At 40.2% G+C, this 23,490-nt stretch overlaps 1 protein-coding gene across 1 annotated transcript in view; it reads left to right on the top strand.

The window, feature by feature from the left end:
• Nucleotides 1-23,490, top strand: part of MYO3B (myosin IIIB) — a 381,433-nt gene that overhangs the window by 212,870 nt on the left and 145,073 nt on the right. The window contains exons 22-23 of the mRNA XM_060106164.1: nucleotides 15,600-15,679; nucleotides 22,870-22,947. Coding sequence (XP_059962147.1) covers nucleotides 15,600-15,679; nucleotides 22,870-22,947 — 158 coding nt within the window. The remainder of the gene's footprint in view (nucleotides 1-15,599; nucleotides 15,680-22,869; nucleotides 22,948-23,490) is intronic.

Raw genomic sequence — 23,490 nt, forward strand, 5'->3', positions numbered from 1 at the left:
GGCTCTCCTGTACAGGGCTTCTGAAACCAGGAAGGTGCTTTTTTGCGAAAAGCATCTTGAGGGTCAAGAGTCAAGTGGGACTTACTGAGGCATTGCTGATCAGAAAATTTTCTCCCTGAGTCTTTTCCAGGGCAGTCTTCCAGTGTGGATCCTAAATCCATTTCCAAAAGTTCTTCATGCTTTCCTAGCTCGAGGGACCCTGTTGCTGCTGTGTCCTTGAAAGACAAAAACCAAAGTAACCTTCACTAATGAGTTGTAATAATGGCTCTAATATTGGGAAAGTATCTGTTCTGAATCAGATCCACTATCTTTCCTCAACACATTTTAATACTTTTTTCATAGCTCCTAAATGTGACAGTGAATGTACATTTTATTTTTAAGTGGCAGTACAGTTGAGGGCCATTTTATTTCTTTAATGATCTTGTCAAGTACAGCAAATATGGCAGCTTTGATTTTTCAAATGGTCAGAGATGCAAGAAAAACAAATTCTGTGTCTCTCACCAGAATCCTTCTTATTCATAGAGAAGAAATATGTTCCCATTTAAGATGAAAGGTTCTTTGCATTTATTTCATAGCTCATATTGAGGAAAAGTCTCAAGGCCATTTACGGTTTATTATTTCATCCCACTACAAAATCTCTTTATCATGGGGCTTTCAGGTCATCCTCCCTCCTCCCCACCTTACTAAAAGGTAACTCCAGGCACTTCAAATAAAGTGAATTAGAAACAAAGCCATCATAATTATAATCTCTCTACTTAGAAATGGATCACAACTTAATGCTTTTTTCCCCAGGAATTTGGGTCATGTTAATAAAAACTATTTTTCTCTTTAGAACACAAGACCAGCTTCTAACAGTCTGGCCCATATGTTAGAAGCATATAAAAGTTAATCATTTTGCTCTGGTGCCAGCGTGTTGTGTGCGAAGAGAAGCTGTAAACCACAGCTGTGTGGAGTAACAATTGTGAACTTTACTGGCTCGCACATGTGAGATGTCAGTAAACTAAATAAAATGTCACTTAACTTTACTGGAGAGTTGGAAGTGGGAGAGGAGCGCTAAGATTTTATTAAGGTTTGCATTTAGTAGAGTGGTTCCATTCTTTACGTTTCACAAGGATAGTTCTAGTTACACAAAACCCAGATCAACTGTTTTCCAGATGATTAGGTTTGGCTTAGCCACAAGGATAGTGATTGCTGGGTAATCAATGGGAACTGTGTGCAGTTCACCTGGTTTGGTATGTAAATGACTAAAAAATTCAGACAGCATCTAAAATCAGTTGGGTTCAATCAGTTTGATCAGGCAGCAGTCCCCTCAGTTACTCAGGGGTTTCCTTTGAATGTGGCCAGAAACCCTGAAACAACGACAGGATCTTTAATTAGGCCATCCTAGTTGATGGGCCCTCTCAACATCACTGCTCATTGCTCTGCACAGCAGATACCTGACCTTGGGCCGTAGGCTTGTATACGCTTTGCCGCCATTTCCTTTCCTGGTGAACTGGGGACACGGCTCACAGTGTTGTATTAAATAATTCATTCTATACACTTAGCATAGTATCTACTACATTGTAAACATTCAATAAATGTTAGTATTTAAGTATTGTTAACTCTTTGCTGATCTGGAGCAGAGGGACAAATATAGGGCAAAATAAGTGGATTTCTACATGTATTTCCTTATCTCTGATGAGTTGTTTTAAAAGACAGTAGATAATATTATACAGTACTGTGGGTTCTCCTCCCTCCTTTCTTCCTTCCTTCCTTCTTTCCTTCCTTCCTTCCTTCCTTCATCTCTTTCTTTCTTTTGAGAGTTTGTGATTTCTTTGTTTTAAAAATAGTACCTTAAGAGTATAGACAGGAAAGAATAAAATACACCCTCAAACCTTAAATCTTCAGTTTATTTACTTTCTTTTCTAGTCTTCCAACCCAACACTTAATGAGTTCTAGACAATAGAAAATTGGATAGTCTATAAAACTCTGATTAACCGAAATCCCTAATTAATAACATTTTATAAATCTCAAAATACATGCTGAAGAGAAGGTCACTAACCTGAGTCAAGTGATTTAGCTTAAACTAAAACTCCGTGGCCAACTAGGACCTCTAGGGGCTCCACGTGGCTCTAATCAAATCCCCTAGACCAGCAACATCTACATCTCCACTCGCCACTGAAACTCTGTTAACTATAAATTTAACGGGAACACTTTATTCCCAAAACTCAATAAACATTCATCCAGCCTTCTGGATGATGAAACCCAGATACTTAGAAGGCAAGTAACTCATTCAAGCCCTCCTAACAAGTAAGTGACAGAGCTGAGACAAACCCCAGGTGGTTCCACCCTAGAACTCACAATCTTAACCACTTCACCTCTGCAATCCAGGCCTCAAATAGCTTGAGCAAAGTTTCTGAAATATGAAGGGAGAGTGGTATGGCCAGAGACCAGCAAAAAGTTCAGGGTACGTGGAGGGAAGTGAGGTGAGCTGGGGCTTGCTCCTAGAAGGGCATTGGATGTCACGTTAAATAAAATTTAATGCCACACATTTTATTCCTTCACTCATTCATTCACATATATTTATTGAGTGCCTACTATGTGCTAGGTTAATTATGCTAAACACTAGCTAAAAAGTGGTAGATAGAATGGACTTAGTGCCTGCCCTAATGGAGCTTAGACTCCAGTGAGGAGTCACAGACACAGTGTTAGTTAGCTTCATGGGTAGCTTTCAGTGTCACATCAAGGAACATCTAGGCATTCTTTAGAAACATTTAAATCCTAAATCTATTTCATTCAGGCTTATTACTCATCCATGGTGCTATTGAATACACTAACTCTGTAGAATGGTTCACAGTCAATTGCTGTTTCTTTGGAATAATGAGCCATAGTGTTCTTGGATGACTGAAGGAAGCATCTGTGATACTGAAGTTTTCCAAGAGATGGTAGATGTGATCCATCTATAGAAGGCAAGGATCTACTGTATATAGAATAGCTAACTAATAAGGACCTACTGTATAGGAACTCTACTCAATATTCTGTAATAACCTATATGGGAAAAGAATCAGAAAAAGAATGGAGATATATATATATATCTCCATTCTGTATATATATATAACTGATTCACTTTACTGTACACCTAAAACTAACACAACATTGTAAGTCAGCTATACTCCAATAAAACTTTTTTAAAAAAAGAAGGCAAGGGTAGAAATCATCTTAAATGTTGTTCTGGTACATTGGAGCATCTTCAATAAACTTTTTTTTTTCAGCATCTACTATATGTAGGGCATTTCACAAATCTTCTAGCAGGTGCTAAAGAAATTTTTTTTGAATTAATGAATGGGAATAGAAATTCTTAGTGCCTGACTTCAGAGACCATGTGACCTATATAAGGAAACAAAGCATTTCTAAAGATAAATACCAATAGAAGGTAAAATATTTGCACTGATTTAAAAGGACTCAAAAGGGCTCAGACACAAGTGCACTAAATAACTGCAGCCTCTAGAATTAGCACAGAATTGTGATGCTTGTAGAGTTCCTGCATCAGAGGAATCTTTTTTTGTTGGCCTTTATTCTCAGTAAGGTCTATTCTTTAAAAGAAAAGTCAGTAATTAATTGCATCCCAAGTCTGCAGGATAAGACTTTAATTTAGGAAGATTTGGAAATCAAGCAGTTATTCTGGATGCTATGCCACAGTTCTATAAAGCCAAGTTCTCAAAAAAGCAATGTCTGTACTTAACGAAATAAAACTTACGTTAACTGCATCCTTCAACACCATGACACATAGCAGGTTCAGTAGAAGAATCTTTCTGGTCAATGCCATTTTATGAACTGGTAAAAACAAACAAATCTGAGAGAGAGAGGGAGAGAGAAAGAAGAGAAGAGAGAAAAGAGAGAAATATGTGGTTGTGTTTGTGTCCAAGAAAACCTGTGGCAGTGTAGCTCAGATGTGAGTCACGCTGGCCAGTTAGGCATGTTATAAGCTTTGCTTCCTATAGAGTGTTGCATTTCTCAGTATGCCTGTCCTTTCTTTCTGGATTCTTAAGCTGCTACATTTTTTCTCAAAGAGATACACCTGAATGTTCAGACTAGGTCCTTTAAAAAGGCGCTAGGTGATACGAAATAGTCATTCCCTGAAAGAAAGCAAAAGAATTGGTAAGTGGGAAAATTATACTTGGATACCTACAGATCAGAAGTTAACCTTGAATGCTTTCAGAATCTCAATCAAAAAAAGGTTTATATAAGTGATGATTGCATTCATATTAGCACCCAGCTTTTCAAAATGACTGATATTTGCTAATATGCAAACTGAAAGAATCGTAATTTTTTACTAAGAGAATACATATTATGAAGATGTTGAAGATGTTGGTGCAGAAAGAATTCAGCAAGAGGCAGAGTGACAGGTAAGGAAGGAGTTTATTAGTATAGGACACTTGTGAGAGATACGAGCAGGCAGGCAAGGGAGTGCCACCCCAAGAACTTAGTGGGCTACAGTTTTATAATCAAAGGAAAAATGAGGAGTGGGAAAAGACCACTTTTTTTTTCATTCTTGAGTAGACTTCAGGCTTCCATCATCAGCTCTTCCTCCACGTCGGGCAGGGGAGTATTTTGTCCCTACATGGTCAAACTGGGACTGTCATGGCACTATGGAAATGGCCCAGAAGTCACTAATATGTACTAAAATATGGCAAATCATTTCAGGTTTTAGTATAATGTCATCTTTCCCTATAATTTTGTTTTTAGTGCATGCAGAGGAGCGTGTCCTAGGAATCATTAACTTATCTCACTGGGCAGGATGTGGGTCTCATTCCTCCGTTGTCATATTGTTTGGGGGCATGTCTCATGCTTCTCTTGCATGGTTTTGTTGCTAAGCAAGCCCACTTGGTTTAGTTGTTTAGCAAGCCTGCTTTCTTGAGTGATCATTAACTTACAGGGGTCTCCTATACTTTTTTCTCTACTTACAATCCGCTAGTGGGATTAACTATTTAATCACCTACTTTGTTCTTTTACTCTGTCCTATCACCTCGAATTACTTAATCTTAAAAACATTGTTGGTGGGAAGCAAAGAACTATACCTCTGTCCCCTCGCTCATGTGCTAAGGAAGAAGAGTGATACACAAATTAGAGATCTGAATAAGCTTACTTTAGTCACAATAGCAAGGGAAGGAGGAGGAGTAACTAGAAAGAGATGACAGAAACCGAGCCGTTGTTAGCTGCTCATGGCGAGCAGCTGTGAAGAGAACGCTGGCAAATTAAATATCCAGGCCTCCATCAAATCATTACTTAGGCTTCCTCCGTTTATCTAAGCCACATTATCATCACCGTCCTCCCCCCTTCCGTTGCCTGTCAAACTGTGAAGAAATAACACATCATGCAGATTTTAGTTTTATCCTCTTTATTTTGTTCTTTCTTATTTTCTCCACCTCAGCAATCTCTTAAAATGTATTTCACAGACTTAGATAGACCTTCAGACCTGAATGGAAGCCCAACACTATTCAACCTTTTTTACTCCAGTTTGCATCCACAGATATTTCTCTTACTCATGTGCTTGTTGGTCAGCTTGATGTTGCTTTTTTATTTAAAAAAAAAAAAGACTCTAGGTTTTAGAACAGTTTTAGGTTCTCAGCAAAATTGAGAGGAAAGTACAGAGATTTCCCATATACTCTTTGCCACTATACTTGCACAGTCTCCCCCATTATTACCATCCCCCACCAGAGTGGTACATTTGTTACAGCTGATGAATCTACACTGACACATCATCATCACTCCAAATCCATTATGGTTTACATTATGGTTCACTCTTGGTGTTGTACGTTCTGAGGGATTGGACAAAGGTATAATGACATATTCATCATTATAGAGTCATACAGAGTATTTTCACTATCCTTAAAATCTTCTGTGCCTTGCCTATTCATCTCTTCCCTGGATCCATGATCTTTTTATTATCTCCATTGTTTTGCCTTTTCCAATTGGAATAATACAGTATGTAGCCTTTTCAGATGACTTTTTTCACTTAGTAATATACATTTAAGGTTCTTCCATGTCTTCATGATTTCATAGCTCATTTTTTTAGCACTAAATAATCCATTGTCTGGATGTAACTCAATTTATTTATCTATTCACCTACTGACATCTTGGTTGCTTCCAATTTTTGGCAACAGGGATTTCTGTGCAGACGTGTTTTCAACTCCTTTGGGTAAATACCAAGGAGCGTGATTGCTGGATCGTATGTCAGAGTATGTTTATTTTTGTAAGAAACCACCAAACTGTCTTCCAAGGTGGCTGCACCATTTTGCACTCCCATCAGCAATGAATGAGAGTTCCTCTTGCTCCACATCCTTGGCAGCATTTGATGATGTCAGTGTTCTGGATGTTGGCTATTTTAATAGGTGTGTAATGGTATCTCATTTTAATTTGGATTTCCCTGATGATATAATGTGGAGCATCTTTTCATGTGGTTATTTGCCATCTGTGTATCTTCTTTGGTGAGGTGTCTGTTAAAGTATTTGGCCCATTTTAAAATCAGGTTGTTTGTTTTCTAACTGTTGAATTTCAAGAGTTCTTTGTGTATTTTGGATAACAGTCCATTATCAGATGTGCCTTTTGCAATTTTTTTCCCTGATGTTGCTTTTCAAACAATATTGTTTACTACCCTGACCAGCTCTCTAATCTACAGCCTAGGTGAAGTTCTCACATGTCCTGGCCACAGATGTCACACAGTCTTTTTTTGGTACTAGGTCAACATTACACTGTTCTTTGTAGTTCCCTCTTGCAAGAGTCCACCCCTCTTACACCACATTGCCTGACATTGATCTAGATGCAGCTGCATAGCAGAGAGGGTTTGTTTCATGGATGCCATGGCAAAATGCACGTGAGTGGAGGACCACTAATCTACTCAAACTTCTCATTTGATGTGTAACACAGGTGAGTCATAGAGAGAAGTGATCTGAAGTCAATGGCAGGCCTGGGATAAGAATTCAGGTTTCTCAATTTTAAGTCTAGTGTTCTTTTCATTGCTTCTAGGCTAAAGAGGGAGAATTAAAGAAGCACTTATAATTCCAAGCACTCAATCATCATTCTGCAAAATGTGAAGTTAACAGCCTCTTGTTTCTGAAGCCCTGTGTGGCTTTCTCAGTCTTAATTGAAAACACAAGGAAACATAATGTTACGCTTTACACAGGGAAATCTATAACTGACCCACCATGAATAGATAAGGTGTGTTGAGCAGAGCTTTTAGGGAGAGATGTTTTATCTTTAGTAATCAGTTTATTCTCTCTTGCCTTGGCATTTTATTTAGGATTCTAGTCTTGGACTATGGAATGTGAGTTCCCTGTGTTGCAACAACCTGACCCATATGAGATTTTACTCAAGGCTGTGGCCCCATTAACACTTGTAGTAACTAACAGGTATGAGTCCTCTAGTGGCTTGTATCCAAACCCTTCACCTTTGGCCACACAGTTGGATGAGTATCTACCTAAAGGCCACCGGAATAGCAAAATTAGCTAAGCTTTTGTCCATGGTCCCACCAGTAGCTTATGATGTCTTAATAAAGCCTTCCTTTTCCATGTTTTTGCCCTCCAAAAATTTTTTACAAAAGAGTAATTTCTACTCAGTTTTCAGAGTTTCTCCTATGACAGCTGTTTCTTAAAAGTAATCAGCCTGAAATAATAATACTATCAAAGAGGTATATTTTGGTGTGACAAATTCTGCTCCCCTTCATATGTAAACATTTCACCTGAGTGAAGTAATACATTTATCCATCCATGAAGAAATTAGATCAGGATTAGTTGTCAGAGAAGAATAGTAACCTGAAGGTTTGGAACATAGACAGGGAAAGTCTGCGGGAAGATTTCCAGTTTAGGGCAAGGAAATAGGGAGAATTAGTTGTTGCGGGTAAGGAAGAGACACAGCATTAAAGCCATGTTGCACTTTTGGAAGTGGGAATAGGAATGTGAAAAGCCGTGTGGGGGACCTTGAATATATCCTTTGCCTAAATTATAGTTTTGTCCAGGACTAGCCATGGTTGGACTAGAAACTGCTCTGCTGTGTATGGATGTCGCTCTGAGACTGGAATAAACAATCCTTACGTGTCAGTGATATGTGGGTGCTGGCAGATATGCGTGTGTGGATTTCATTTTTTTCTCAATGGGTTAAGTCTTCTTGGATAGATATTAACAGTCTAGGCTCCAGCACTTTTGTGAACATGTCATGTAACTTGGCAGCCGTGTTATTTCCAAGTAAACTCCAAGCAAAACATGAGGGGAAGGCAGACAATACCCAGGGCTTTTCAAAACTAGCTCTATCTTTATTAAGATAGGCTGAACTAGCAACTTCCACCAATGTGGCAATAAAATGCAGGAAGCAGAGAGCCTCAGCTCCACTGTTGACTGAGTTAAGAAGGGAAGCCTGATTGCCTCCTTGACACATTCTGATGATTTGGTACAGTTGTTTGCTGTGTGACATCCTGTTTATAAGTTTTCAAGTTTAAAGAGCAAAAGAGTTATTATTTTTTCCTCAGCTCTACAATTTTGAAATCTCTGGGCCACAAATCTTTAAAGCTGTAGTTCCAATTCTAAATGAAAAAAAAAAATCAATGAAAACCTTGGTTTGGCTTCCTTCAAACAGATAGTCTAGAGGTGTTCACTGTGCAGAAATTCCTTAAATTTCCAGACAAATATCAATTAAAAGTAGATACAGAAAAGAGGAAGAGGTTTCTTTTGGACATTGAATTTCCCACATACGTGGTAAAGGCTAGGTTGTGCATTCAGAAAAGAGTATTTGCTATATGTGCATATCTTTCTTCATTAGAACAGCCTGGAGGACAGGCTGATCTCTTATTTCTTCCCTCCACAAAACTACAGCCCCTTCTATATATATAAAATTTATCCATGTTCTTTTCTTGGGAAATTAAGTAGGCTGGGAGCTCTTCTACCTCCCCCCTGCCCGTTTATTGATATTAACACTCAAAGCCATAGATAAATGCCAGGAGAGAAAGTGAAAACTGTAGAACAAAATCTAACATTACACTTTCTTTCTTGGCCTCCTACAGCTGTGTCATATTTTTTGTCACTATTTTAATTTACCTCAATGTATCAAATCTAAAACAAGTCTTTGTTATATAGATTTAGGATAGATCAGTATCTAAGTGGTTTTTTTTTTTTTTTTTTTTGCGGTATGCGGGCCTCTCACTGTTGTGGCCTCCCCCGTTGCGGAGCACAGGCTCCGGACGCGCAGGCTCCGGACGCGCAGGCCCAGCGGCCATGGCTCACGGGCCCAGCCGCTCCGCGGCACATGGGATCCTCCCAGACCGGGGCACGAACCCGTATCCCCTGCATCGGCAGGCGGACTCTCAACCACTTGCGCCACCAGGGAGGCCCTAAGTGGTTTTTTTTAAACATACAAAATACTATAGTATGTTTTATACAACTACTAAATTTAACCCCTTGCCTTTTAATTGGGTACAGTGTTATTAACTGAAGTTAGAGCATTTCATTCACTGCAAGTATCACCCCATCATAGGTCTGTCCCAAGGTGACTCTCTAACCATTACTCACACTGCCTGTTGATTAGACAAAGTGGAGTTCATTGCTCACCGCATTAAGGGAGACCACCACCTCTCAAAGCTTTGGCAGTGTCTTGGAGAAGGAAAGGCAGGGTCAGAATTTGTTGAGAGATCAAGTTTGATTTAAGGCGGGTCTTTCTAAGTGAGAGGGCATGATTAGGATTGTGTAAAGATCACACACAATACAACCAGTCCATGATTGGTGGAAACAACAAGGTGAGGCTTTTAAAACAAGGGATTCATAGCATCATAGGGCTTAAACTGTCTTTGGACATTTTCCATAAAAGAGTTAATGGGTCTTGGGTCTTTCGGGCAGTTCTTGTAATGAACAGTCAAACCATGGACTGTCTAGACAGGAGACCTCTGGAAGAAGAAATTCATGCTAATGGAGACTGGAATAACATAAGGTCATTCTCATGTAGACAGGAAGGTGTGATTTTGGTGTTCAGTATCCAAGCGTACTGTAGGGTACAACATTCTAGTTCTCAGGTCTACTCAGATAATCTGGTAACAGAATAGCTGAAGCATTGGATATTTTCTTTGCAGCTCCTTTTGAGTAACATTTGACACAAGCCTTTTACTTTTCAGCGTTGCTTTGCAGTCGTTTATTAGCCTATTTCTTGAGTTACAGAAAATTTCCCAAACAAATGCCCCCCAGCAGTTACCACCAGAACCCTGCAACCAATCTTTTAATCCCAGAGGGGGCAGCAGGGGGAAGTCAAGTTCCAAGCATGATTTTTTTTTTTTTTTTTTTTTTTTTTTTTGCTGTACGCGGGCCTCTCACTGCCGCGGCCTCTCCCGCTACGGAGCACAGGCTCCGGACACACAGGCTCCGCGGCCACGGCTCGCGGGCCCAGCCGCTCCGCGGCATGTGGGATCCTCCGGGACCGGGGCACGAACCCGTGTCCCCCGCATCGGCAGGCGAACCCTCAACCACTGCGCCACCAGGGAAGCCCCAAGCATGATTATTTAAAACAGCAACCCATCATCTTGGGCAATTCTTAAGAGGCAACTGAAATCATGGGTGCTGGGTGCTTTCCAAGAGCTGAAAATCCTCTGAAGCAGGCAGGAAATTGCCATCTTTTAAAAGTTTCAGCTCTGTCTTCAGACCACTTGTCTCTTTCCCTTTAAGTTGGAAGCAGGGAAATTATGTGGGATCATTGCAAGCTCCTTTTTAGAGTCTTTCCTAACCCAGTTCCCACGTAGGATATAAATTCCATCCAAAGCCTCTGACATCCGTTTTTGCTCCCCAACACACGTCAGGCGGTCACAGGAGGGTGCTCTGGGGCAATGAGGCATCCTTAGCAAAGAGACTGTCTGGGGGGTGAAGCAATGAGGATGCTTAACATTTGAAAGAAGTGTGAACACTGTATTTACATTTAAATTAAAATGGAAACTTCTTATAGGTAATGTTTCTGAAAGGTGTGTGTGGCACATCTGCCGAGGTCTATTGTTTATTCATGCTGTAAATCCTTTGAAATGTGTTAAAATGCTTCCCACTCATTATAAAGCTCCTGCCACCCCTGGATTACGACTTTGATGTCACCAATCCTGCTTCAAAGGGTTCTTTCTGGGCTATTAATCACAGTTTAGCCTCTGAAGATATCGCCAGAGAAAACATTTGGACATCTTTGTGCTAGACTTGCTAAAAACTTTGAAATCTTGAGTGTCTTGCAAATGCACAAATTGCAGCATTTCCTTTCATTGACAACTTTTTATTTTGCTACAGGATCAAATGACATTTTAGGTAAAAATGCAAACAGATCTCTTGGTTTGGGAGGTTAGGGATGAGAGAGGAGATGAAGGGTGGGTGGTGAGGAAGGGAGATGGGAGTCTGAACAGGCCATTCAGACCCTTCAAAGGCAAAACGTGGTAGGAGTTAAAGTGGCCAAGACATGGAGGTTCAAAATGGAGTTGCCTTATCATTTTTTCTCAGCTTTATATTTTGAACAAACCAGTGTTCACAGTAGCCAATTAGTGAGATTCTCTGTTCTTCTCTTACCTTCTTCTCTCTGAGACCTATGTGAACTGTTCAAGCAAATCATCATCATCATCATCATCGATGTTAGTAACACAAAATGAGCACTTACCTTGTACCAGCTGTGTGTTGACAGTGCTTTTCGTGAATTATTTCATCCAATGCCCATAAACAGCTCTGAGGATTAGGTAGTAAGTACTGTCTTCATGTTGTAGACAAAGAAACCAAAGCTCTGAGATGTTAATTAACTTGTTCAAAGTCAGCCCCTATGACTCAGAGGCTGTCCCCCCTGCCTAACTAACTCTCTCTTCATCAGCTGTTTCAATGGGGGTGGTCAGGTTCCTCCCTTCAGGCTGAGGGACCCATACTGACAGACCTGCTTATCAGTCTATACCTTAAATCCTGGCAGTAGTGTTCTCTATCGCCCACCTTCTCTTTCAGGAAAACTCCAAGCATCTTTTTTTCTTCCTTATTTGTCTCTTTCAGTGACTGGTAAGCCCTAATTGGAGACTTTTTGTGGTAAAAACTTATAACGTGAAATCTACCCTCTTAACAGACTTTTAAGTATACAGTATGATATTGTTTACTGTATGCACACTGATGTACAGCAGATCTCGAGAAATTTTTCGTCTTGTATGACTGAAACTCTGTACCCATTGAACAACAGCTCCCCATTTCCCTGTCCCCCCAGCCCCTGGCAACTACCTTCTCCTCCTTGCTTTTATGAGTTTGACTGCTTTTGATACCTCATATAAGAAGAATCTAACAGTATTTGTCCTTCTGTGACTGGCTTATTTCACTTTGCATAATGTCCTCCTGGATCATCCGTGTTGCCCCAATGGCATGGTTTCCTTCTTTTTCTAAGGCTGAATAAATATTCCATTGTATGTACATGCCACATTTTCTCTATCCACTCACCCTTTGACGAATATTTAGCTGTTTCCACTGCTTGGCTATTGTGAATAATGCTGCAGTGAACATGGGAATGCAAATATCTCTTCAAGATTCTGCTTTCAGTTCTTTTGGATAAGTACCCAGAGGTGGGATTACTGGATCATATGGCAGTTCTAGTTTTAATTTTTTGAAGAACCTCCATACTATTTTCCGTAGCAGCTGTACCATTTTACATTCCCACCCACGGTGCACAAGGGTTCCAGTTTCTCCACATCCTCGCCAACACTTGTTATTTTTTGTTGCTGGTGGTGGTGTTTTTTATGTAGGGAAGGGAAAATAATTTTCCCTCTACCCTTCTAGGTTCTTAGCTGAGACACCCCTGTAACAAAAAGACAGATTTAATGGGAGAAAAACAAACAAATTTGATAACATGTATACCTCCTGTATACATGGGAGATATCCAGGGAAAACTGACTAAACTCCCCGAAATGGCCCAAGCCACCAACTTAAACATTATATCTAGCTAAAGACAAAGGATGTTGGGGAGTGGGGAGGCTGGTTATTGGAGTTGACTAGGAAAAGCACAGTAAACAAGGGTAAGGTTGTTATGCAAATGTAAGTTGGTGCCTTCTCCATTGAGAAGAGTTCCTAGAGGTTTAGAGCCATCTCTTTCTGGTACAGAGAGGGAGACACCTACATATGGAGATTCCCCTTGTAAATTTTTCTTACAAAAGGGTAATTTCTGCTCAGTTTTCAGAGCTTCACGTGTGTCTGCATTTTTAAAAAAATAACCAGCTTAGAGTAATCAGTATGTCAAAGGGGCGTATTTTGCTCCTCTTCATTTATAATGGCCACCCTAACAAGTGTGAGGTGATACCTCATTGTGGCTTTGATTTGCATTTCCCTGACTGTTAGTGAAGTTGAGCATCTTTTCATATACCTGCAAGCCATTTGTATGTCATCTTTGGAGAAATGTCTATTCAAGTTCCTTGCCCATTTTTTAATCAGCTTATTTTATTTTATTTTTTGCTGTTGAGTTGTAGGAGTTCCTTATATATTTTGGAAATTAACCTCTTATCAAATATATGGTTTGTAAATATTTTCTCCCATCTCTGGGTTGTTTTTCCCCCCTGTTGATGGTATCCTTTGCTTTGCAGAAACTTTTAGTTTGATACAGTCCCAATTGTCTGTTTTTGCTTTTGTTGCCTGTGCTTTTGGTGTCCTATCCAAGAAATAATTGTCAAGTCCAGTGTTAGGAAGATTTTCCCCTGTGTTTTTTTTCTAGGAGTTTTATAGTTTCTGGTCTTACATTTAAGTCTTTAATCCAGTGTGAGTTGATTTTCCAGTATGATGTAAGATACGGTTTCAGTTTCATTCTTTTGCATGTAGATGTCCAGTATTCCCAACACCATTTGTTGAAGAGATAATCCTTTCCCCATTGTGTAATCTTGGCACCCATGTCAAAGATTATTTGACCATGTGTGCATGGGTCTATTTTTGGGCTCTCTATTCTGTTCCATTGGTCTGTATGTTTATCTTCAGGTCAGTACTGTTTTGCCATATCGTTTTGATTACTATAGCTTTATAATATATTTTGAAATCAGGAAATGTAAGGTCTTCAGCTTTTGCTTTCCTTCTCAAGATTGTCTTGCAGTCCTTTGTGGTTCTATATGACTTTTAGGATTGTTTTTTCTATTTCTCCAGAAATGCCATTGAGATTTTGATGGGGATTGCACTGAATCTGTAGATCTCTTTGGGTAGCATGGACATTCTAACAATATTAAGTCTTCTAATCAATGAACACAGTGAAGGGTAACAGAATATGCCACCCCAAAATATGCCACTTCGGCATTAAAATTATTTTAAGCTGAAGGCAATTGAGAAGAAGCAGATACAAGAAAAGGTGCTCTCCCTTCCCCCTATTTGCCCAAAAGCAGGGCATAAATTTGTAAAAATATGCCCCCTCTCCTCTCTACCCAGAAAGCACATAAATTAATCACCAGAGACAACTCTAGACGCTTATCAACTCAAAGACAGCACCAGAGGAATCTATATAATGAATTAGCCCTTATCTTCCATTAGCTTCCCTATATATTTACCTTCCCACAATTTCCCACCCCTAGAAACTCAAAGTTCTTTTCCTTTGTCTTGTCACTTCTTTATAAATTTATTGTTCTTTTGTTAAGATGTTATGTAAGCCCAAGTTCTAACCACCCCTTTGAGTTACTCATCCCTAAATACTCCTGTGTATATGTGTGATACATGCGTTAATAGACTTCTGATTGCTTTTCTCTTGTTACTCTGTCTCCTGTCAGTCTAATTTTTAGGGCCTCAGCCAGTGAACCTAAGATGAATAGAGGAAAAAGGTTTTTTCCTCCCCCACAATGGAATTGCTTTCCTTTTACTTTTGTTTTACAGTTTTCAGTATACAAGTTTTCGCCTCCTTGGTTAAGTTTACTTCCAAGTATTCTATTCTTTTTGATGCTATTGTAAATGGAATTGTTTTCTTAACTTACTTTTCAGATTTTCATTGTTAGTATATAGAACTGCAACTGATTTTTTTATCTGTTGATTTTATATCCTACAACTTTGTTGAATTTATTTGTTAGTTCTGTTAGGGGTGTGTGTGTGTGTGTGATCTTTAGGGTTTTCTACATATAAGGTAATGTCACCTATGAACAGAGATAATTTTACTTCTTCCTTTACAATTTGGATGCTTTTATTTCTATTTCTCACCTAACTGATCTAGCTAGGACTGCCAGTACTATGTTGCACAGAAGTGGTGAGAGTGGACATTCTTGCCTTGTCTTAGAGAAAAACTTTCCGTTTTTCACTGTTGAGTACGTGATTTGTGGGCTTTTCATATATGGCCCTTTTATGTTGTAGTAATTTCCTTCTATTCCTAGTTTAAGTGAATTTGAGACCTTTTGTCCTTTCTTATTTGCTTATTAAACTAATATGTATTCAAATTATATTACAAATTATTTATAACTTATAATTATTATAATTTACTTCCAATTTATATCATTGAAGTTTCAAAATTCAAGTTTTTCCAAATTTTTCAAATTCAGAGCAGATCAGTTAGAACATTCTGAAAAATACAAGGGCACAAAGAGAAAAATTACTCATCATACTACTGTTTCACTTTTCCTTTGCCTTAACTTCTTTGTCTTTTTTGCTCAGGTAACTTGGCCCAGACAAGAGCCAGGATAACAGCAGCCTCAAGATCTTTGCCTCCGCATTTCAGTGCTGGGAGACCCAAGGTAAGTAGTATGTTTGTACTCAAAATACTGTGGACGACAAGATGTTCCCACCCTGGGGATTATCCTAGGTGGGCAACATTAGTTTCCTTTATCTGGCCCACTACCTGGGCAGTCTGGAAGAGAGATTGAAGGGATTTAGGAATCAGGGGTTAGGAAATTTGAAACAACACTGTGGAATCCTTTGCAATCCTGTGTCAGGGAAAAAAAACTTCTATTCTACCCTCTTAAGTTCAGTACTTGGGGGAATGTGAATTAAACTGACATATTAGCAAGAGAAAAAAAATACTTTAATCATATACATACAGTAGTTCACCAAATAAGTGACTCAAAGGGCCAGTTAGATTTTGGGGCTTATATACCATCTTAATAGGAGATGAAGAGAGGAAGAAGGACGTTTCTGGGGCAACAAATGACTTTTGGGAAAAATAAATGGTCCTTTAGGAGAATAGAAGGGAGGTATAACAGTTTTATGACAATGTCTATTTAGGCAATTTCTTATCCCAGTGCTGACTTCTCATCTCTGGTGATAGGAGTCAATCTTCTCTGATTGCAAAGCTCCCCTCTCAGAGGGGATTTGAGACAGTTGAATTCTTTTGGAAGCCTTTGCTTTTAGGCAGATAAGGGGAGTTCCAAAAAGCTTCTTCTTGCAACTGTTGATTCTTACATGTCTTCAGTTCAAAATAATCCTTATGCCACTGTGGCATATCTAGACCCCTTCACCTGATTTTCAGAAATATCACTTAAGATACAGAACAATGACACTTGAAAATTGTTGACACTTGAAAATAAAGTCCATCTAGGAAGAGATAAAGCACTTTTCCTTGAAGCTATCACCAACCTACAGAGGAGGATAACAAAAGGAGTCAGCAGGGAGGAAAGAAACCAAACCCTTTCCTATCTCTCTGCTTTGCTCTCTGAAAAATGAGTGGTGCACTTGTCCATGCAAAAGCGGTGTTAGAAGGGTTCCTAAATATCCCGCTGTAAAATATTTTTAACTCTTCCATCCTTCCTGATAATGCTTCGTGCAAATCTCAAGGACTGGCTGGTTAATGCTCACTGTATATACTAATACTAACACCAAGAGACAATAATGTTAAAGGTGATGGAGTAATAAACAGGTCACATCTCTGAATTTTCTTACCTTTTTGTTTACATTGAATATTAAATAATTCACTTAATAAAGAATGATCAATACAGCTGCACATAATACCATTGACTATTACCCCAAAATTGATAGAGACATACATATCTATACTTACTCCCTCTCAGAATAAAAGACCTGCACATAAATAGGGATTCAGATCATCTTTGTTAACAATAATTTTTACACCCACATTGTTAGTACAATCCTGTGGAATATTCTACTTTTCAACCTTGTGAATTTGTGGCAAGATGTTAGGGCTATTTAACATGAGTTATATGGACCCCTCAATGAGATTTACAGAGAAGTTTCAGTGGTTATGAGAGCCTCTTGATATTACATGTAAAATGTTGTTTGTATTAAATACAGTTGATTCTCATTATTCACAAGACTTATGTAAAGTTACTGTGAACACTGAATCAGCAAATCCTAAGCATTGCTCCTAGAGGAAATACACAGTTAGGTTCCTGCAAGCCTCTGGTTACGACACTTTTGTCAACTAATTAATACATAATTTTATATTATGTGTGTTTCTATTTAAAGACACTTTATTTAATACAATTGACCCTTGAACAACATGGGGGTCGGGGCACCAACTCTCCACACAGTCAAAAACCCACATATAACTTTATAGAGGGCTGTCTGTATCCACGGTTCCACAGATGCAGATTCAACCAACTATGGATCGTGTAGTAGTACTGTATTTACCATTGAAAAATATATGTGTGTAAGTACATCCATGCAGTTCAAACCTGTGTTGCTCAGGTCAACTAGATACTTTTTATAAATAATTATATGTAGTATTGCTTTGTATAAAACAATATTTCAAGTACAGTATTTGTATCATTGAACTCAAGGCCAACGGCACTATAACTCATGCCTTGAACAAAGCTAATCTAACACACAAATGTTCTCCAACAGGCACATGACAGCCTCCTTCCACTTAGGAACACAAGACAGCACTTCAGCACTATGATTAGGGGCTATTTTTTAAAATAAATTTATTTATGTTTTATTTTTATTTTTGGCTGTGTTGGGTCTTTGTTGCTGTGTGCGGGCTTTCTCTGGTTGTGGCGAGCAGAGGCTATTCGTTGTGGTGCGTGGGCTTCTCATTGCGGTGGCTTCTCTTGTGGAGCACAGGCTCTAGGCTCATGGGCTTCAGTAGTTGTGGCACGTAGGCTCATTAGTTGTGGCATGCGAGCTCTAGAGCACAGGCTCAGTAGTTGTGGCGCACGGGTTTAGTTGCTCCGCGGCATGTGGGATCTTCCTGGGCCAGGGCTCAAACCCGTGTCCCTTGCATTGGCAGGGGGATTCTTAACCACTGTGCCACCAGGAAAGCCCCAGGGGCTACTTTAAACAGTAAAATCACCAGCCAAAAGCACAAAAATGCGGCACAAAAGTCGTGGCACTTAAGTAGACCTTGAAAAAGACACTTGTTTACAGCATGAGAGCTGGAACAAGAAGACAGAGTGTCACCTTGTTCAACCTCAGCTGGAAGCATGCACATCAGGTGTCAAAGTTTCCACTGCTCTGCATGTCTGCAAATGACCGTGAAAGCGTGTGAGCACTGATTGATTTGGAGATTACAAATACATTTCAGCAAGTAGGCAAATTCACAAATACAGCATCCACAAATAATGAGGATCAACCGTATATGTGTTTTTTTGCAGTCATTGGCTTCCACCAGATTCTAAAAAGGATCGTGAGACGTTCCTTTCAAAAAGATGAAAGACTCCTGTGTAATATTCTCTGTCAACTCATATTCCCCTCCTTTCCCCAATTTGATTTTTTGACTGCTGGACTCTGCCAGGACCTGTCCCCCTGCCTTCCACATTCGGTATCAGCACGTTGTTATCTCCCTCCCTGCCCTGCCTACATGAGAAGTGTGCCCTCGAGTGTGTGGCGTGTATTTACATCACTATAATAAATATAGGTGAGATGAAAATGACTAGAGATTTATCGTGTCCGGGAAAGAATATGAGCTGAAAGTTCTAATTAAGGCATCAGAAAATATGAAGGGTAACAACAGCAATAAAAAACTCCATCAGTTCCTCTCTGCCTTCTCCAAGATGAAATAGCAGAGGTGGCCTTGCAGAAAGCTGACCTCCACCACATTCAGCACCCTCGCACTGGCCGGTGTCAAGGCCAGCCTTGCTTCCTCATTCAGTGCTGTGGAGACTTTTGAGGGGAGTGATGCTGTAGGGACTGTTTCCTTGAGAGAGGGATGAATCACTTGATAGCAGTAAAAATTCTTGACCAAAGGCCTTGTCAAGAACCTCAATATAAATACTTCTGAGGTTTGGGGGTGCAGATAGTAGGTACTTACAGAGACCAAGGGGGAAAAGAAATCCTTCAGTTTTTCATTTATTGCTGAGATCTAGATGGTTTGTGAGACTTTTTGGAGTCTATGTCTTTATCCTAAAGTAAATTTAGTTGACAGATGAGGCAAGTCTTTTTAATAATACCATGCTTTCAGACCAATTCTATAAGTTGTAACAAACCACATAGAAAGGCAGTATGTAATGTTTAAGGAGTAGGTTTTGGAATCAGAACTGGGTTCAGACCTAGGCATGGCCAGTTACTAGCTACAGGACTCTGGGAAATTTACCTAAAATCTTTGAGCCTTAACTTTTTTATATGTAGGATAGGAGTGATAATAGTGTTTACCTCATAGGGTCCTTTTGAGAATTCATTGACATAGTGTAGGCAAAGTGTTTAGCATAGTGATTTCACATCGGAAACAGTAAATGTTTTATTACTCACATTTTGATAACCATCTAAAATTCCATGTGTGTAGTCCATATGTATACAGAAGCTTGCTCATTTCCTGTGGGCTTGGGGTCTGTACCACAATTTGTAATGCTTACTCATGACTACTTTGAAGGCTAACCAGCACTGCTCACAAGGAATGGGGTAGGACATTTGTCATGTGGGCAAAAACAAGCTCACGTGGGCGAAAAACAAGCTTGCTTAGCTCCAGTTGGCTTCTATTGTTGTAGCAATTGGTGGTGTAGAAGAAGGGTATACTGGGTTAGAAAGACAGTGTTTTTATCCAGAATATCAGTTCTACTGATCATTTTGAAACTGTTTTCATTGGAAGTATTTTCTCTGCCAATAAATAAAAAGATGTCCTTGCTGTGTTGCATGGGAGCTAGTACTCACCTTATTCCATGGAACAATACCCTGCATCCTTAGTATTGATCACTAAGCTAAGACTGAATCCAACACGGTAATGAAGGAAGGGGAACTGACTGGCCTCTTGTGTGTGTGCAAGGCAGTGGTTTTTAAATAACACAGGCTTTGGGAAGTTAACAAGTCCAAGTCCATACAGCTATTAAGCGGAGGAGCCAGAATTTGAAGCAGGTGTGTCCAGTTCCAAACCCTCTGCCCTGTAGCACGTACCCCCTGTGTCTAGGAAGCCTTTCCTGTCTCTTTTCCTCCTATCTGAGGTAAAAACTTATAAGATGCTATGGAGAGGACTGGTTTTTTGTTGTGAAATCCCCACCTTTGGAAAGAACTATTTGTTAGATGATGACCTCAATAGAACCTACTTTCTGGATTGTTTCTAAGAGACTTTTATTTTTTTTTTAATTAAATGAGGCTACCATTAACTAAATTCAGAAAGACAAGCTCTTAGGTTAGACAACAACCTTCTCATCTCTTTTTTTTTTTTTTTTCCGAGTTTTTTTGAATTCTGTGGAGGTCATGGCAGGCCCAGTGCAGACAGAGGTCTCCTACTTTGAAAGGTCAAGAGAGGCAACTTGTGGTATGTCCCTTGTCCGAAGTGAAATTCCCTCTTTTAGATCTACTCCATGCACAGGAGGACTTCATGACTATGCAAATATGCAAGAGACCCTTGACCAACCCAAGACCTTTCCAAATTCTTAAATTAGAAGGTACCCCAATAGTATATTATTTATTCTTTAAAATATAGTACTAAATATGTAGGTGATGAACTGTAGACAAGCATTAACATTTCCAAGTTATATGTAACACAGAATAGGTTTTTACTGACTTTACAAGAGTTACTCTGTATGTGAGTATAAGGACAGACCTGAAGTCGTGCTGGGTGGCTACAGGAGCACACCAGCCCTATAAGTTGGATTGCAGATTGGTGCTTCGTTCTGTATTTTTCCAGTTTGCTGCAGGGGATGGGTACCGATCTTGAAAACAATGCATATCACACTTTTAAAATTATGTCTTAGCAGAATTAATATACATCAGAGATTTTTCTGATCACTAAACTGTTAAATTCTCAAATGCCAAGGGTCCACTGTATGTTCTGAGGAAGGGTAACAGGTAAATGCTATAGTAAGAGAAATATGGATGAGCTTTTCAGCTGCCCTTTCACAGTGAATTAGAGCTTGAGAGGCTGGCACTCGCTGGCTAATTTGAGTGAAAAGGGAGGGAAAGGAAGGAGGAAAAGCAGGGTTCAAAGCAAGCTGTGGTTCTTCAGGGAGGATCTCTGAATAAAAGAAATAGTGGGAAATTCCCAAAAGTTGTGTGCACATGAAGGTCAGGTGGGGAGAAAGAATGTTTAGGAAAACTCTCAGAATTTACAATTTGGCCGAAGGCAGACCCTAGCCAAGATCTTTCTTCCTTCAGTCCTAACTAGCTTTCCCCAAACCTCACCAGTGCTGAGCTCTGTCCTCCAAGTGGGGGTGAGATGGGGAAGAAACCTTCCATGTGGTCCCTGCAGATAACACCATAGGACCTCTGCAGGTGGGGCGGGTGTGTTTGTGTTTTTCTCTTTTCTCTATGAGAGCAGCCTTCCTTCTCAACACAGAGCTTTCATTTCCTCCTTTCTCATTAAAAATATTAAAAACTCAGACCTACAGGCAGGTGTACCATTGCTTCAGCTGCATCCAAATGAAATGATGGCTTTGGGAACAGATCCAATATGCAGCCTAGAGAATGCAAGCTGCACCGCGCACCGCCCCCCGACCCCCGACTCCTGACATCACTTCTCTCAGAGTTACCCTTATATTCCTGCTCACTATTTAGGTTGCTTTTCTAGTCTTTGAAAACTTAGCTCCACATTTATTCCCCTTCTTAAACAGACCTGTTTTCTTTATCCAAGCCAGTTGAAGCCTTTTCTTCCCTTTTGCACACAGTCTCCTAAATGCCCCTCAAGGTAAGCCTCATTATTCACCCACCTCCCCCTGGCCCCATCCCTTCTAGCACCCACTTCTCACTGTTGTTGAACAAGGCTGCAGACATTCTCACCCCGTGGGGAGGTGGCTGCCTGGACAGCGATCCACTGAGTGGAACACACGTGCTGACAGCAGCATCTTCCAGTTCAAATGTCTGTGCTTCATACCCTTGCCACCTGTTCCAAGCAGATGGGAGGCTGCCACAGAGGAGGCTGGTGCTGAAACGCCCCTCATGTGCTCTGCAAACCAAATAGCTTTGTGTGTGCGGGAGCAGGGATTTTATTGTTGAGATAAAATGATGGAACACAGGGTGCCACAACTGTTTGCTACAGTTGTTTTCATTCTAAATTCCTTCCAGTCGGCCCAGGTAGTTGGGGCAGGTGATTGGGAACAGGTGTATCCCAAGCTCTGGTCCGCAGTGAGCACGTGGGAACTGTGGGCAGCAGGAGAAGTGTAGCAGGGTTAGTGTCTGATGGCTGGAAGGTGAAAGGGCTCCCCTAATGCCCTGTGGTGCAACGGGGGCTTTGGGTCCGGGGCTTTGTAATCGCCCAGCCTCATGGGTTTTGCCCAGTTTTCTTTTAAGAAATAATTTGGTCTCGTGACATTATTGGAGAACTTAATAGTGGCCCATTAGAGCATGGAGAAATACAGAAATAACACTGATGGGGGTTTGTACTGAGACCATGTAGTATGTCACAGAGTGTGGTCATTGTCAAGAGAGTAGAACAGTGTGAATTCAGTTTTTCTTTTAGATGTCTTTAAACTCCTCCCCCACAGTCTGTACAGTTGTGTCCTAAACATCAAGGCTCCTCAGATATTTGACCAAATAACCTTTCAGATTTGGGGAAAATAAATTGTCTATATCCTCAAACCACTTGCCTCTGCCTGTGTTCCAGGTGGACACTCTGGAGGTGATACGGCATCCGGAAGAAACCACCAACATGAAGGGGCAGACCATGGCTTCTTACTTCCGGGTATGGAGTCTTCTTGATCTCTATTCTGCCTGTTTCCAGAAAGGACTTGCCAACCCTTCCCACAAGAAGCCCAGATACCACAGAGTCACTGAAATAAGAGCAAAGCTCAAGAGTCAGTTAAGAAAGGTGGTGGTGTAGAGAGAGGAAAATTATAACAGGGAACCCCCCTCTGAGTACAGTGTTCTCTGATCTCAGAAAGACCAGATGAGCCCTCAAGTGTGTACAGAAGGCCCTCTCTGCCACTGGCACATAGCCCTGTCCATTGAATGTGCTGATTCTGTTAGCATTTCAGCTGCTTCTTGGCCTTAAAACTACTGGAGTCAGCCACTTTTCTAGCATATTTACTGAGAAGTAAAGTAGTTAATACAATTCCAGAAGATGGTTTATCAAGTTCCTGAGAGGCTATGTCTTAGCTTTGACTTTCTTTTCCTAGATTGAATTGACCCATTTGCCTGAGCCCAATTATTTCCCATCTCTGTTACCACAATTCCTCATGTTTCATCTGGTGAAATGACTCCTTTGAGTAAAAACGTCGTCTCAAGA

Source organism: Mesoplodon densirostris, chromosome 8 (genome assembly GCF_025265405.1).
Source record: "Mesoplodon densirostris isolate mMesDen1 chromosome 8, mMesDen1 primary haplotype, whole genome shotgun sequence".
In the NCBI taxonomy this organism is placed as follows: domain Eukaryota; kingdom Metazoa; phylum Chordata; class Mammalia; order Artiodactyla; family Ziphiidae; genus Mesoplodon; species Mesoplodon densirostris.